The sequence below is a fragment of the Mesocricetus auratus genome, unplaced genomic scaffold (genome assembly GCF_017639785.1).
Source record: "Mesocricetus auratus isolate SY011 unplaced genomic scaffold, BCM_Maur_2.0 Super-Scaffold_100018, whole genome shotgun sequence".
Taxonomy (NCBI): domain Eukaryota; kingdom Metazoa; phylum Chordata; class Mammalia; order Rodentia; family Cricetidae; genus Mesocricetus; species Mesocricetus auratus.
This window is the reverse complement of record NW_024429199.1, coordinates 32,196,995-32,213,732: the sequence shown is the minus strand read 5'-3', so window position 1 is coordinate 32,213,732 and position 16,738 is coordinate 32,196,995. Positions and strand designations below refer to the sequence as shown.

The window sequence follows — 16,738 nt, the reverse complement described above, 5'->3', positions numbered from 1 at the left end:
GGGGTGGGGAGTGGAGCGGCGGGGGTGGGGGGGTGGGGGTGGGGGTGGGGTGGGGGGTGGGGGGTGGGGGTGGGGTTGAGGTCTCCTATGCTCAAGCTGTGCTCAGTGTGACAGACAGTTCACTTCCTGTTGCCTGTGGATCAAAACGTAGACCTCTCAGCTCCTTCTCGGGTACCGTGTCTGCATACATGCCACCATGTTCCCCACCATGACAATAATGCACCAAACCTCTGGAACTGTAAACCAGCCTGAATTAAATGTTTTCCTTTATAAGAGTGGCTGTGGTTGTTATAATATGGTGTGCAATGGGATTGTGGCGGGTCCTGCAGCCTGTGAGGAACCAATGAGTGAGAAACAGACAGAGACCTACAGACAGAAATAATGTAGAAGGGTTATTTTATATGTGTGCCGGGTGCGGTAAGGGAGAAGGGGAGAGGAGAGAGAGAGAGAGAGAGAGAGAGAGGGAGGGAGGGAGGGAGGGAGGGAGGGAGGGAGGGAGGGAGGGAGGGAGGGAGAGACAGAGACAGAGACAGAGAGACAAGGAGAGAGAGACAGTGAGAGAGACAGACAGACAGACAGACAGACAGAGAGGGCTGCCTCCTCAGAGAAACAGCAAAAAGAGAGAGAAATCGGTGGCGTTTTTCTCTCAAAGAGACCTCCACACCTGTGTAAAAGTCAGCATATTTCTTGTCATGTGCAGGGGCATTGTGGTAGGTGCCCCAGGGGCAGTGCCAGGCCTGCCTGGATTATTATATTCCTCATTTCATTTTATTATTAGAAGGTGGCCTCTTTAGGAAAAAATCCCCCCACTTTCTCTCTTTCCTTGGCAGTTTTCTCTGAGGAGGCAGCCCTCTCTGTCTCTCCCCACCTCCTCTCCCTTCCCCTCACTCCCTTACCTCCCCCAGTAAGCCTTCCACATGAGTTCTGTCTGTAGGTCTCTTCTGTTTCTCACTTTCTGTTTGCCCCTCACCTGCCTCGGGACCCACCATGGTCCCACCTCCTGCTGTGATTGTAACAGTGGTCCCGGTGACTCTTCACAGCAATAGAAACCCTAACTAGGATAGGATAGTGACAGTTTCCTCTGAGACTGAAACATTCCATCTCTCAGTGAAGCTCCTTCCGACTGGAAGTAAAGGACACAAAATACTTCCGGCAAGTCCCTGAAACTGACCAGATCCACTAGTTCTTTCCATCCCCAAGAGTAGAGACACAATGAAGACAGCTGAGAGACATTCCCTGAAAAGCCCAGTAGCCAGGGACAAGCCCACGCCAGCTGGACTGCACACAAGAAACAAAGACCAGCTTCCTGGAAGAGGCTCTGATCTGCTGAGCCACTTGGAAAGGCCACTATTTGACCTGTTTGAGTTGCCTACAGCCTGTGCCATGTGCTCCAGCTTTCCAGTTTTGGTGAGCTGTCACCCTTGCTGGGGTGGGCTTTGGTAATGATGTCTTTGTGTAATTTCTGCACTTGTAAGTAACCCCCACCTATAATCCTTTAAGTTACCTCAATAACACTCAGTGGCTCACTGACCATCTTGTACCAGTTATGGTAACTGTACTTTGATCAGTTCTCAGATTCCTATCTGGGGCGAAAAGACTTCATGTCTGACCAGGAAAATCTGTTATATAACCCTTATGTCTCTATCCCTGAAGGAGATTTGTTCTGGTAGGTCCAGAGGGAGACTGAGTCTCTGTTCATCGCATATACACATTTAAAATAATCTCTAATAACTTATACTGCTGAATGCACGCCAGATGCAAGGTAAATGCTGTGGAAATTGTTATGCTTCATTGTAGGGAACAATAAAAAAAAGTCTAAGCCAGATGTAGTGGCACACACCTATTATCCCAGTTCTTGTTAGGCTGAGGCAGGATTTACGTTCCTGGCCAGCCTGGTTTACATAATAACGAGAACTTGGGGGAACAGAAATAGGGAGATGTGGTGATATCTTGCTTGTACTCTAACAAATAAAGCTTGCCTGAAGATCAGAGGGCAGAGATAGCCACTACTTAACCATAGAGGACTGGAGGTCTGTACAGACAGACAAGAAGTGAAATGTCTGGGTGGAGATAAGAATATAAGGTGGGAAGAGCCAGGAGTTCTTTTCAGTCTGAGGATTTTGTAGAAGTAAGGGCTCTAGTGGCTGGCTGCTCTGCTTCTCTGATCTTTCAGCTTTCACCCCCTAATATCTGACTCTGGGTTTTTATTATTAAGACCAATGAGAACTTGTGCTACAGAGAGAGCAGAGAGAGTATATATATGTTCACAACAGACACAATTTTAAAGAGAGATTTCTTTAATTTATCATTGATTGGCTCTTCCAATGTGTAATTCTCAGATGTAGAAAGTTGACCATAGTGTATAAAGACACACATAAAAATAAAAAACAAGGATGGAACAGATTAGAAATACATAATCTAGGTCAATAAGTATAATACATGATAGTTTTTGAAATGATCAAGCTATGCCACTTACATATCTGAAAAGTTAGCATATATTAGGGATTCTGTTTACGAATTATCAATGAAGCAACTGTTGTGGGGCGTTAACCAGAGAGGACTGCTTGGATGTGGGTTTAAGTCAACAGAAAGTCTTTATTAGCCAGCTGTTGGTTACAGTGGGTATGTGTTTGGGATCCTAGTGTAGCCCCAAGCATTTCTCAGGTTGAGTTTTTAAGCACAAAAATCATATCCTGGATTGGCATACTTCAGTTAATAAGAACAGTTAGCCAGAAGCAGAACTACAGAAGCCCAAAAACAAGGTTAGTACATTTAGGAACTTTTCATAACTATGGGCGTGGATGGATTAGGTCTTTGTTTAAGTTTCTGTCAGGTGGCACTGTCTATGTGCTGAGTTTTACATCCTGAATGAAACTTCCATCATGGAGTCCGGTGTGCTAAGGTCTCAGGGCCTACTAGGTCTGGTGTCCTGTTACAGCAACAGGTAAATGTTACCTTTAGTCCCAAGAGCTAAGAGATGTTCAGAACAGAGACATTTGGAAGCACGTGCAAATGGAGATCCAATCCATGTCTTCTACATCAAGGAAGGGAAGGCATTTGGAGCTGTGCTGGGTAGAATTCATGTACATACTTAGTGCTTACACCACTGTCCACTTTTAGGAGCCCTCTAAAAGTCCAAATGGGAAGGGAACGCTCATCTTCATTTGTCACCAAAGCATGCATTTCTCTCCAGTAGGACATGAGGACAGCAGTATGCAACTGGTGTGCTGGCAGGGATTCCCTTCAGGGTCTTGATTACATTCTTATTGTTTAATTTGAGGTAAGTGGGACCGTGTTTACTTACCTCAATGTAATTCTTCATGGGTTGCTGTTAAATGAGGACATGTGTATGATGTGTCTGGCCTACAGTAAGCATTGATGAACACGATTTATCGATTCAGTCACAGGAACATCATACCCCAAGCTGTCTGTCTCGAAACCAGGACCTTATGCATTTGGGATATGTGAGGAAATGAGCTTTGCTCATATTATGGGGCCGAGTTCTTTTGTACATTAATCCTGGACCCCCTCCTTTGACTTTTTAACATTTCTGTTACCTTTCAGCTTTGTAATAGTTATATTTCAAATCTTTTACTTCTAGCCCTAGAAAGCATGGGCTCAATCAGTCAGTCAGTCAGTCTGTCTGTCTGTCTATCTATCCTCTATCTTCTATTATCTATCTATCTATCTATCTATCTATCTATCTATCTATCTATCTATCTATCCATCCTCCTCCTCCTCCTCTTCTTCTTCTTCATCTTCATCTATCTTTGAAACCAGGTCTTATTGTTTTATCTAGGTGAAGAATTGCTGTATTCAAGTAATTCTCCTTCCTCAACCTCCAGATAGCTAGGGCTATAAGCCCATGATTTTAATTCTGTTTTTAAAAATTCCTTTTAGCCATAGTTGCTTCATATTTCTTGACTTTCCATTCACTGACTTCTGTCCTTAGAACCCGAAGTCTATACATTTGATTGATGGATATACTTACAAATATCGATCTGAATGTTCTTTACAATGTCTCTGTAGACCTGAAGTGAATTTCAAAGTTTTCTTTGGTAAGTTTCAGTTCCCCTGACTTTAGTTTTAGGAAATAAGTGTCTCATAAGTCATTATTATTCCCTTTTCCTCAGTAACAGACATTATTGCACAAGACTTTTGAAATTATGAGGTAATTGCATCATGTATCCATTTAACTTATGAACTTAACTCTATGCTTTCAGGAAATGGGAGAAAGGGAAGATTACAGACATTTCTGCTCTGGGAAATTGTCAATGCCACCTATCTTTTATCGATGAGCACATGCTTAGAGTGTTGGTGATCCAAAACACGCATCTCCATCTCTCTGTACATTCATATCATACTGATGGGCATTTGTTCAGTCATCTCACTGTGAGGAGTATAATTCTTAAGTTGCTTTTATAAGAGTTTTGTGAGGAGAGGGTCTCATGTAGCCTAGGTTGGCTTCGGATTCACTATGTAGCTCCTGGTCTTCCTGCCTCCAAGTGTTGGTAGCACAGGCATATGTCACAGGACCCAGTAATTCTTATACTTTGAAGGTATGGCTACATGAAGACACAAGTGGAAAGTTTTACGTCTGTGACAAGACACTGGCAAAGACAAAGTGTGCTATGAATGTTGTAAGAGATGGTCTTCAGGCAATTCGCGCAGCGTGTAGATGAAACAAGTGAATTTTGTGTTTACACTTGGGTCTATCCCCAGGGTACCTCATTGTGTACATACAAACTTCTAATGTCTTAATAAAATTAGATATACTTTTAGTCCTAAGCTCTTTTGGATAATGGCGATAAAACTCAAATATATCTATATGTACACAGGATATAGCAACTAAATATAAACTAATTTCATTTGTGACGATATTAAAGAACAAGCCATTTATTCTAATAAAAAGTAAAAATAGACTGTTTGATTCATTGAGATAATATTCATGTATATACAGTATTTTGTGCAATATCAGGAATTTTTAAATGCAATTTGCCTCATAATTTAATATCCTGAATAAAGTTATTGTATTTTATTTAAAATTAAAGTAACTAGTAAAATCCTATAAAATTAAAAACAAGCAAGTATCAGAAATGCCCAATGATGTGTAAATGTTTTGATGTTGTGGTCTTTGAGACAAAGTTAGGCAGTGAGAAAATAGTTTATTGAATTTTGACTCTGCTGATAACTTCATGGGCTTAAGCTACTTTTTTTTCTGTTGGAAGCGTTTATTCTCACAGCTTCCATGGAATGTATTCCTTTCCCATTTCATGGTGTTGGGGACAGAACGCCAGCACTTACATCGGCTTGGCAAGTAGTCTCCCGTCAAGCTGCCTTCCTAATTCCCAAACTAGACACTTGCCCTGACCTACAGACTGCTGCGTCCAATTGACTTCTGTTCATCTCTCAACATGCGCTGTCTCAGCAGAAGGCCAACCGAACAAATGGAATTGCGAAGCTAAAACTGAAGCTTCACTTCCTATGTTCTCAGCCTCTTTGACTCTCCTCTCTATGCCCAGCTTTACCCTATGTCAGCCCTATGTCTCTGCTGTTCTGTCCCTCAGCACGTGACATTGCTATTTTTCATACAACACAGACACATGGTTAGGTATAGACATAACTTTTCCATGTCCCCCTTTGCTATGTGCAATACTTCCAACTTATAACTGCCCTTTAAATTAATTTACATGTCTTTGTTCTGATAGTAAATAGCTTGGTGGGAGCTGCCTTTGCCTTCCAACCAGATTACAGTAATGGTAGCAGCTACTATGTTTCCACATTGTTTCCTCTAGTTCTTACGGTTCAGGATGATGGAGGTGAATGTAAGAATGCTATTTCTGAGATTAAAATATTTAAGAGTACTTTTGTCTTGAGAATAAGTTACAAATTCCTTGATAAAGTTTACAAGGACCCATACAATTTTGTGTTGTTTCTCTCTCTAAAAAACAAAAAATCCTGAATTAGGACAGCAGTAACTCACCAGTTGAGTGCTTGCCTTACAGGCAGGGACCCTCGGTTCAATCATCAGTGTCCTCCTCCCCAAGTTCCCCAAAACGAAATTCAACCCAACCCAACCCAAACTGAAACAAAGCACAAAAACACTTGGGTGTATCAATCACTCCCCAGGGCAGGTTCCACACTTAGGAGTCCTCCCTCCCTCCCTCCCTCCCTCCCTCCCTCCCTCCCTCCCTCCCTCCCTCCCTCCCTCCCTCCCTCCCTTTCTTCCTTCCTTTCTTTCTTTCATACTGCTTCTACACTGGTCTTTCAAACCTACTTTTTTTCTTTTTTGGTTTTTCGAGACAGGGTTGTTTCTCTGTGTTGCTTTGGAGGCTGTCCTAGAACTCACTCTGTTGACCAGGCTGGCCTCGAACTCACAGAGATCCACCTGCCTCTGCCTCCCGACTGCTGGGATTAAAGGCGTGGGCCACCAATGCCCGGCCCTCAAACCTACTTTTTAATGCTTTTAGTTTTCATCTTATTCCCTTGTAGCTGTTGTCTAGGAAGATAATAGCACACAGATTCCTTTTTAGTTTTCCTCTCATGCATAACCTTGTCCTGGAGCTGAGAGAGGCTAAGTTATGCTTGATAAGAAGCCCTGTTGAGGAACCGCGAAGACTAATTCTAATTCCACTTCTGCTTATAGTTTGCTTCCAGGGTCTTTCCTTGCTCCCAGTGCATTAAAGAGTAAACACAATGATGAAGACTGTTTCCTCATTTATTAATTCCACAGGGTTTATCTTTTATACTTTTAGGTCAGAAAAATATCAGATATTCAAGTACATAAAAGATAGAAAAGTACACACACACACACATCTATCTATCTATATATACACATATATACAGTAATTTACTATTCAAAGCAACAATTCTTGGGGTAAAGAGACAGCTCAGGGGCTAAGAGCATGTACTGTTCTTCCAGATGACCTGAGGACCCATGTCACACAACTTGCAACTCCAGCTACAAGGAATGTGACTCCTTTTTCCTGACCGTTTTGGGTGCCTGCACCAGACTACTACTAAGAGGAAACTTGAATGCTTCTCTACAATGGAGGTAAGGAAGAGTATTCTGAGATGTAAGAGATCTTTAAGGGAGTGTCTAGATGTTCCCATGTCCTGTGATTAAAGTCAATGGGAAACTATAACCCAATCCAGGCAGGATGATAAAGGGTCAAGACCTTCAGGAATGAAGATATAAGTTGCTTCTTCAGGAAAAGAACCTGTATCTGTTGAGGTGCTTGCTGGGGGTGTAAGAAATACAAAATGGGTAGTAGAAGTTGTAAATACCAGCTAAAGCCACATGATGAGTTTCAGAAATAAGGACTGTAATTGACACCAGTGTTTCTGCCATATCTTGTTAAGAATGTGTTTGTACATATGTAGACACATATTTAGCAGACATTTGTGTTTTTCCCCTCTCTATCTTCATCATGTAATGTAACATCAATTGAGACATGTGGTGATGTATTGTTTATGATCTTATAAAGCCAGTGAAGATCAGAAAAGCAAAGCAGTAAGCCAGTAGCTCTTATCTCTACCAAGGCTGAAGTGGAGATCTTGTCTTCCCTGTGACTGGAAACTAAATCTCCCATGAGACCCTTTGCTCCTTCCTTATAGACCTGTCTAGTGCTGAGATTAAAGGCATGAGCTCCATTACTCTTTTAGACTGATGCATTCTCATGTAGCCCTAGGTGGCCTTGAACTCACAGAGATCCCTCTGCCTCTGTCTCCTGAGTCTTAGGAGTAAAGGTGTGGGCCATCACTGCCCAGCTTCTGTAGCTGTCTAGTGTGACTGGCTTTGCATTCTGATCTTCAGTGGCTTTATTAGGTCATAAACAATATATCACCACAGAGATAATAACAGTGGTTATCATATTTCAGTGATGAGACATTAAAAGAATGTCCCTCAAGGGACATTGCCACCTATTCCAAAATATATAATGCATTTGTGTTTGTCTGTAGGATACATATATTACCCATAATTAGTACCCAGTTATTGTTTGTAGTTGGGAATTAAGGATGACATAAGCAGATATGATATTATATTAAGTTGACAAGGGGTGGACTAATCTTGGCACACTTATGATTGAATCATTTTGAGGTAGGAAGACCTTCCCTAAATCTAGTGTCAGCCTACTTAAAAGGACCTAGAAGGAGAAAGTTTTACTTTTGATCTTCCTGCCCAGCTTCCGCTTTTTAGTTCATCTAGCCTACTGATGGGGCATTCCTTTGCTGATTAGAACATACTTCTTGGGCCTCCAACACAGACCAAAGACCGGCAGAAGACACTGACCTCATGGGTTGAACAATTACCAGATTCTTGGCCTTCCCATTGGGAGACAGTCATTGTTGCACTAGCTGGGCCAGTCTGTAAGCTACTCTAATAAATCTGCTTTTAATATAGGTTCATTCTTTCAGTTCTGTTCCTTTAGTGCATCCTAACACACACACACACACACACACACACACACACACACACACACACACACACACTGAAAACAACAACACTTTAGGTAGGGTTTTAAAATTAAAAGTATAAATCACTAGGCATCACATAATAAATATGTTAAAAGTTAGGTGGGGTTGAAATACCAGGGAATTATAAAATGTATATGAATCTTGCTTTACCAAGGACCTCCATGAACTTTTAATTTAAAAAGACTATGCATGATGAGTTTGGCGGCACATGCCTGTAATTTAGCACTTGGGAGGTAGAGATGGAAGGATCAGGAGTTCATGGTCATTCTCGGCTATATATTGAGTTAGAGGACAGCCTTGGAGACCCTGTCTCAGAAACACAACAAACACTATCTGAAAATAATGCTAACAGACAAAAACTAGGTTTTCCCAATGATTTTTTTTATTGAGGTAACATTTCCCAGTTTATACACACATATATATGCATATACATATACTCAGGAAAGCTAAGCAATGTTCTAAGGCACTTGGAACTGTGCACAGCGAAGTATCCTATTATATTATACTACAAGATAGAGTATAATTTTCCACTTTAAATAATGCAAACACCAATATGGAATAAAAAGGTCATATATGGTCTTTCAGGTTACAGTCATGGAATACATATGCTTCGGTGTGTATACTCGCAGCCATCATACCCACATACTATAATGTAGTACGGATTAAGAACAACCAAAAGGAGAAACTGTCGTGTTTATCCGGGTACAGTTCCAGTTATTAACACCCACAGAAAACAAACCTGGGTAAGGACTGGATCTTGCACTGGAGACTCACCCAGCTAGTCTGGAAATGATCACAGTTTACCGTCACTATCGCTTTAACCAAAGCTCGAATTAACAAACGAACACGGACAGTCCATTATGGAAAAAAAAAAAACCACTGTTACTTAGGGGGAAGAAAGAGAGAATTTTCAGCAGGCATTTAACTGGGGAAATATGCTCAGGGTGCTTTGAATACATCGGCATGTGTCTAAGCCACAGAAGAAATACTAAAGAATTAGTGCCTATGGCGTAAGTGATGAAAGTGGTTTGACCCTTAGCTCTAGCTAACTCCTTCCAAATGCTAGTTAGCACTACAGTGGCAATTTCTCATGGGGGATGCTCTCTAAGCAATGTAATGATACAGTCAAAAATCAAACCAGAGCTTCCATTAAGTGAAAAGCTCTGCCCTGCCTCCAGGCTGGCAAGTGGCACAAACATTATTGGCATTTTAATAAACCTCAGAATTGACCCGAGGGCGGAGTGGCACCTTGCCTCACTTACTCCATCATTCTCTTTTAAAAAATACTGTTATTAAGAAAGATACCAATTTCTAAGCACCATCTATAGGTTTACACTATAACCACCTTTATTGACTCTGAGTTGCTCTGCTTCAAGAAAAAGTGTCTTTAGAATTTTATTATTAAGATTATTAGAGTGGGAGGAATTAATTCCATCCTTGCAGCTAGCTGCAATTCATCTAAATATTTTTTCAAGACATACTGACTATTAAATTTCAGTGGCATAAAGAGTATGTTTCTGGATGGTTAGCACAGGTGACTGAGCTGCGCCTGGGGGAATACTCACTTGGTTTTGCATATCCTTGGCGCTGTGGTGTGAACAGTATGCATGCAACCTAGTTAACCTACCTTTCCGCCACAATGTCACATTTGCACGTCTTATTAGGAAAGCTGAACCACATGGATATGTTTACATGGGGGAATTCAAGCATTTCCATGTGAGTTAACTGTGTTGTCTATAGGCGGGGAGACGTGTCTTTTGCACCGCTGTCTATAGTGTCACCAAGCGGAATCTAATGTTGACTTCCAAAGACCATCTGTTTTGTTCAGAGCCACTGTGTCCCTGTGAGCAGCACTCTAGTTCTGAAGTGGAACTGTGAAGTGACAAACGCTTGCTTCCCGTATAACGCCCCCCGCCCCCAAGTATGTACAAGCATCAGGCCAGGTCCCTGTAATGGACAAGGTTGCCTGGCAACCCTCTTTCCTAGAGAGCAGGGCAATTTAAGCTGCATCTAAGCAGAAGGCTTGAAGTGGGTAGGAGTCATGCAAGGCAGTAGAGACGGTGTTTGGGGATAGGCACTTTCCCCTAAGTGTCCTTGTTGCAGTAGACAGTGGCATTCAGGTGATGGAGTACATCCTTCTGTAGGATGGTCGGAGGGCTTTTTTCTTTTTCTTTTTCTGTTTTGGTTTTCACAATGTCTGGGAACGATCCTGGTGTCGAGTCACTAGGAGCCTGGGATACTGAGCATCTTGTAACATGTGGTACATTTCAGCACAACCAAGAATTTCTCAGATCCAAATGCCAACAGCATCCCCACTGGGAAACATCTATCAACAGTTCTTTGTTCATAAGCAGCTGTGGTAGAGAAGCAACAAGCTAAATGGCATTTTCCTGCATTAAAATCCAACATGGCTAAAAATTGGCATTAGGTAGGAATAGCAGCCACAGAACTCTCCATTTCTTTCAAAAACCTTACAATATGTAAAATGAGATTTGTTCATTTGGGATGAAGCTGTCCACAAAAAACAAATAACACACAAAACAATATAACCATAACAAAAATAGATGATCTATATTACAGTTGCTTTCTAGAAATGCTAATAGTGGTTCAAGCTTTGAAACAGTGTTTAAGCTTAACAATTAAAAACAGGTAAATAGAAAGCAAAAATGAGAATGGTTTGGGGTTTTCTACAGTCATCTTCACCACCATCCTTTGGTCATTGCTTGCCTTGGGAGTGGAACCTAGAGTCCGTTTTTGGAACTCGGGTTTGAGTTGCCTAGGAATGCATGTTCTCTTAGGAAGCTGTTCCCATTAATTTGACAATTGCTTATTTTTCTCAGTGTTGTCCTTTCTAGCACATATCTTCTAAAGGTTCATTCTGCTTTGTTAACTGAAACATATCACCAGTAAGTAGACAGCAAATCCTAACAAAAAATTAATCATTTTAAGGGGTGAAGGGCCAATTTGTATACTCTAAAGATGCACGGGAGGGAATAATGATCTCCAAGTACAGCTTCTTTTACTAGTAATGATAAGTGGATACAGTGAGGATTCCGGAATGCATAAACAAATTCCCCATATTGATGAAAATGACATAAATCCATATATCTCATATTAGATTAAGTCTGTTTCACCCACACTAAAGGAAGTTTATTACTCTAAATTATGCTGTAGGACCATGCACAGATAACACAGGATGGACTTTTTGAGCAAGAGACGAAGGAAGAAAGAGAAAATATTTTACTGTTCAAATGCAGGAATACTGCTAGGTCATAGACAGGTCTCTTTCTACAGCTTAGTCTTGGGAGGTTTGTCTGTCAAGTGTTGGTGTGGGGTATATCAGGGTATGTGGTGTTAACCCACTTTTCTTTTTCTCTCAAGTACAAATTATTGTATTTTTTTAAAAGTGCCAGCACATCACTGAATTAATTGCAGGAGATGAAGTCTTACAGAGGTTCTAAGGGCTCACAACTCATTTTCAACATTTGGCATCTTTTGAAGAGTGTATTAGATTCTTCTACTTCTTTAAGTCTATTTTCAATTAGATTTGAGAACTTTCTCCTGACACCAGAGACAGCTAAGTGACTGCCTTCATTTCATTAATAAGGATGGGAAGAGGAAATGAGAAAGGCGACTCTTCTTGGTAAATCCGAGAACCTGGTCTGTTTGCCTTTTCCTTTTTAGTTAATAGCTGTTCAAATACTCAAGATGGTTCTCTGAATATTGTAGACTTTAGTTAAATGATTTAAGGAATAAACATAAAGGTAAATTACGGCTAACACAAAACCACAAGACATTTGACATGTATAGGAAATCACCAGTCAAGATCCCCCAGTGAATGCTGATTTGACCGTTTTTTTTTTTTTTTTTTTTTTCATGTTGGTTGGTAATGACCATGAGGCTGGTGAATGAAGGGGACTTAGTGCTTTTTCCATTACCTTATTATCAGCAGGGTTTCCCACCTCCATTTAAAAGCCAAGATGGAAGTGGCCACATCGTACATTCTACTTGGTCTAGTTCTTTCTTGCCTGGCACCGTCCGTGAGTTGGGCTAATTGTCTCTTTTCCATCATATTTCAGGAGTCAGGAAAACTCATTCATTTTCTCCATCGGCCTAATGGTACGCTTTAGTGAAATACTGGAATTGTGTTACAACTGCACCAAAAACAACGCCAACTTCTGCACACATTTATTTTCTTAGAGAATAGTGGCTTGCTGCTTGGGCTGTAGAAAAGCTGGCAGTGGGCAGAGGCATAACTTCAGGGAGAGGGAGACATGCCTTTGCCTTCTGTGGGGATGTCTGGGTGGGCTGCTAGCGAGGCTATGTAGCCTTTACATTTTTCTGCCTTTAAAAATTAACCATGAAAACAGAACCTTATTCTGAGAACTATAGCTTGGCTCATGATATTTTAATTCTGTTCATGGCCTAAAAAAAAAAAAAAAGGCAATAGATCGTTGTAACGAAGAAATAGGTGGTTCTAATTATTTAAATGTAAGACTACTGGTAGTTAATTTTTACATTTTTAAACTTCTCTGTAACTTACAAATTTTTCTCTAAATGGATGAGTCAGTATGAAGGAAAGGGATGTGAAGTTCATAAATGTGACAGAACATATCAGGGACACAGGTTTTCATTAGTGTAATACCAGGGATTGAACTGGGGGTTTCAGCATGAAAAGTGGCTTGTGTTTTGTAGTGGGAGAATATTATTGTGGACAGTAAAAATTGTATAATTCAGACCACCATGGGGAAAAAAGATTGTTCTTTTTAACAACCACATAGAAACTTCCTATGGCTCACACTTATTTGAATGACAAACTGGTGTGCACGTCTTGCATTTACAATGTACAGAGAACATGCAATTAGAAGTTGTTAAAAGTTCCACGATTATAAGCATAGGAAAAGAAACATTATCTGCCTTGGCATTTTTTCTCTTGACACTAAGATGATAATAAGGTATCACAAAGGAAAACTACTTTGCAAGTAATGAGAACGAAGTTAATTTTTATGGCTGAATTGAGACACTCACTACAAAACAAAGGCTGGGAGTGCAGCCCAGGGGTTCTAGAGAATGTGCAGAGCATCCACAAGGCCCTGGTTCAATCCCAGCACTGTAAAGCAACAACAAACAAACAAGTCCTCAGCCAAAGACAAATACCGGGGCATGCACAGACATTATCCCCAAAGCAAAGTCTGTCTTATGCCATTAGTGAAATGAACTAGTGTAGGTTGCAGCCTTGCTTTATTAATGCAAATGGCTAAGTGTAGGGAAGGGTACAATACTGCTGGTTACCTCATGTGATGGTCCTCCTGCCGCCAACCACTTCTACTTTTAAATGAAATCATCAGATTTCAAGTGGTTCTTCCAAATACCACTGAGTGGTGGGACACACACTTATTCAACTGATTAAGCGCTGAGTTGTCAGCAGAGATAGAAAATTACAGGCTTCCATGTTCTGAAGCAGAAATACTTCACAACAGTCATCATTCCAGATCAGAGAATAAGATAGACTTGACACAGATTCTGCCTCCTCTTTTGAAAAAAAAAATCACAATAAAAAAAATCTTATGCTTTTAATCCAAGAGGCCCAAAACAATCGTTAAAGGGCAATGAAATTCAAGGTAGTATTTACAAGTGAGCCCTTCTGGGGTTCTGTGCCTGATACCACAGAGAAGAGCAATTTTAGGGAGGAAGCTTCTCAATGTAAACAAGACTGATTACAGGCTCTCGGGGAAACTATGCTGAACTGCTTCTCTGGCATGGGGAGTGAAGACTGTATGGATGGATGTGACCCACAGACTTAGCATAGAAGGTAAGGTTTCCTTTACATAAACCAGCAATTTTCTGTGTTCCTTTAAGCCTTAGGGTATTTTTGTTAAATCTACGTGCTTGATTTTTTTTATAATAGCAGCAACCTAACATTTAAAAATTTATAATGCAGCACTCAGAACTACATGGTACTTTTTATTATTGTTGTTCCCCTTCAGGACTTGGAGCAAGCAGCACACACTTGTATGTTGCAACTCTGGGTTGAGTTTTTGTAAAAAGGGTGTCATGATTGTCCATATATAATCTTCTTCCGATAATGAATGGTTCCCTAGCTTTGGAGATAATTAAGACAGGGAGTTATTTCTAAAGCTTGCAACAGATTTGCAGGGTCACATTGCATCTGACTCTATATATTTCTGCTACCCTTGTAGCAGGCTCACACATTAGGAAAGCAGTCTAAGAAAACGTCACGTGGATAGCTGGGTTACTGAAAGCATGCAACACAGTGCAAGCAAGCATGCTTGCTAAGAGTTGGTAGAGGCTTCTTGCACTTAACACGTACAAAGATTTGTTTCTGGCAACTGGGTTCACTGGCACAACAGAAAAATATGGTACTACACAGAACCAACTTATTGGTGAAACAAGAATGTTCTGGAATCAAGTCTTTAAGGAAATCCTCATTGGTTGAGTAGGTTCCCAAATCCTGTAGTAAGTTCTTAGCTACCAAATGCCTATTTCAAAAATATACTTATCTTCATGTCTTTTCTTCATTAACATAATGAAACAGTCCTCTTTCTTATTTGTAGTTTCCACCTTGTTGGGGTGACCCCCAACAATTCCAATGTCTATTGTTTGTGAACCCACATGCACTATACCATTTGGCTTTCTGGTAGTCGAACTGGCGATTGTCTTCTGCTTGTCTCCTTTGATTACAATTTCTGACGAAGAACAGCTTGAGAGTACCAGAGTGTGCCTTACATTAGTGCACATCCAGGCAGCCAGGCTCGTTGCCTCTGGCTCTCAGCTTGTTGACCTCGTCTGGGCTGTCCAGGTGAGGAGCATTCTCAACCAAAGCCAAGTCACATGCCTCCTTCACCACAATGAAATGGAAACATGCACGGTCAAATCTCAGTGCAATGTTGGGGTCTCAGGAAGCCGGGCTTCTGCCAGGGACCATCAGTCTATATTTCTGAGCAGTCTCATGCTTTATTATGGACGATGAAACCTGGAGAAAAAAAACAGAAACTGTGAGTCTCTGGCATAGAAGCATATTCTTCATTTGGTGATGTAAGTAATTTGCAGAAGGCAGCTTTGACTATCACTAACCCAGTTGCTGTTAAATTGCTGCTGTAACAGAACCCTGTTACGTGTGTTATGTTGGGAAGCAGACATGATTCTTATGGAAATTATCTTAGTTTTACTATTCAGGCTCATAGAATAATGAAGACAAACCATCACCGTGCTCAAGGCTCACATTCTAACCCACATTATCCAGAGGGAGATGTGTTTTAAATGGATTTGGCTATACCCAGCCTGCAGATATGAAAGGCAAACACAATAATCACTATTTTATCATCTTAATGATAGCTATAATGGCACACAGCTATAATCCCAGTCCTTGAATGGTAAAGACAGGGGGATGAGGAGTTCAAAGTCATTTTTGGCTATATGAAGCCAACCTGGGATACATGAGATGCTGTCTTATAAAACAAAAAGCAAAACAAGATAAAACAAACATTTGTGCTAAGTTCCCAGCATCCAGAACCATCAAACCCATTCTACGTACTTAGTACTTGCTAGAAGCATAACGGGACATTTAGGAAACGATTTGATAACTCTATGAATAATTTTACATAACTGAATGGTTCACTCTTAAAACACCCAAATTTAATTTTAAGTACATACATTACTATATGATAATTCAGCTGATAGAACCTTCCAGAATGCCATCTGGGAAGGGCCAATGACAACCTGAAGAAACACAAGTTCTTTTTTGGTAGTTTAAATTTTTCAGTTATATTTTATTACTTATTTTCTTGTGTGTGTGGGGGGCACATGGAGGTCACAAAGGTACCATGGAGTATGGACTTGCAGATTTCCTTTGTTCAGCTGCAGAAACTGAGACACTCAGAAGCTAAGTCATCTGCCCAAGGGTGTTGGCTCCAGAGTCTATAATTTCACCTATATTAGAGACCAAAACATGTCCTCAGCTGAGCTTTCATTCACTGGTGGAGGTTTTTTTTTTAAATCTTGTGACTATCCAGGCAGGAGAGGAGATATTTTAAAGGGAGACACTTGTGCTATCAGACTACTGAAACAATAAACCACAAAGAATTATAATTGTTCCAGGAATCCTATGCTGGGTAAGGGCAATGCTGAAGCGCTCTGGCTGCCTTTGGAGAAGAAACTTGGCGGCCAGGAGACATTCCACAGTTTTCCCCTAACGTCTTAGACCACCTTGGAGGACAGACCAGAGCCAAGACAATGATGG

At 40.9% G+C, this 16,738-nt stretch overlaps 1 protein-coding gene across 7 annotated transcripts in view; it reads right to left on the bottom strand.

The window, feature by feature from the left end:
- Window positions 1-8,838: 8,838 nt before the first annotated feature.
- Window positions 8,839-16,738, bottom strand: part of Phactr2 (phosphatase and actin regulator 2) — a 258,046-nt gene continuing 250,146 nt past the window's right edge. For all 7 annotated transcript variants that reach the window (XM_040758222.1, XM_040758223.1, XM_021224459.2 and 4 more), the window contains one exon: window positions 8,839-15,472. In XM_040758222.1, coding sequence (XP_040614156.1) covers window positions 15,457-15,472 — 16 coding nt within the window. In that variant the 3' untranslated portion in view covers window positions 8,839-15,456. The remainder of the gene's footprint in view (window positions 15,473-16,738) is intronic.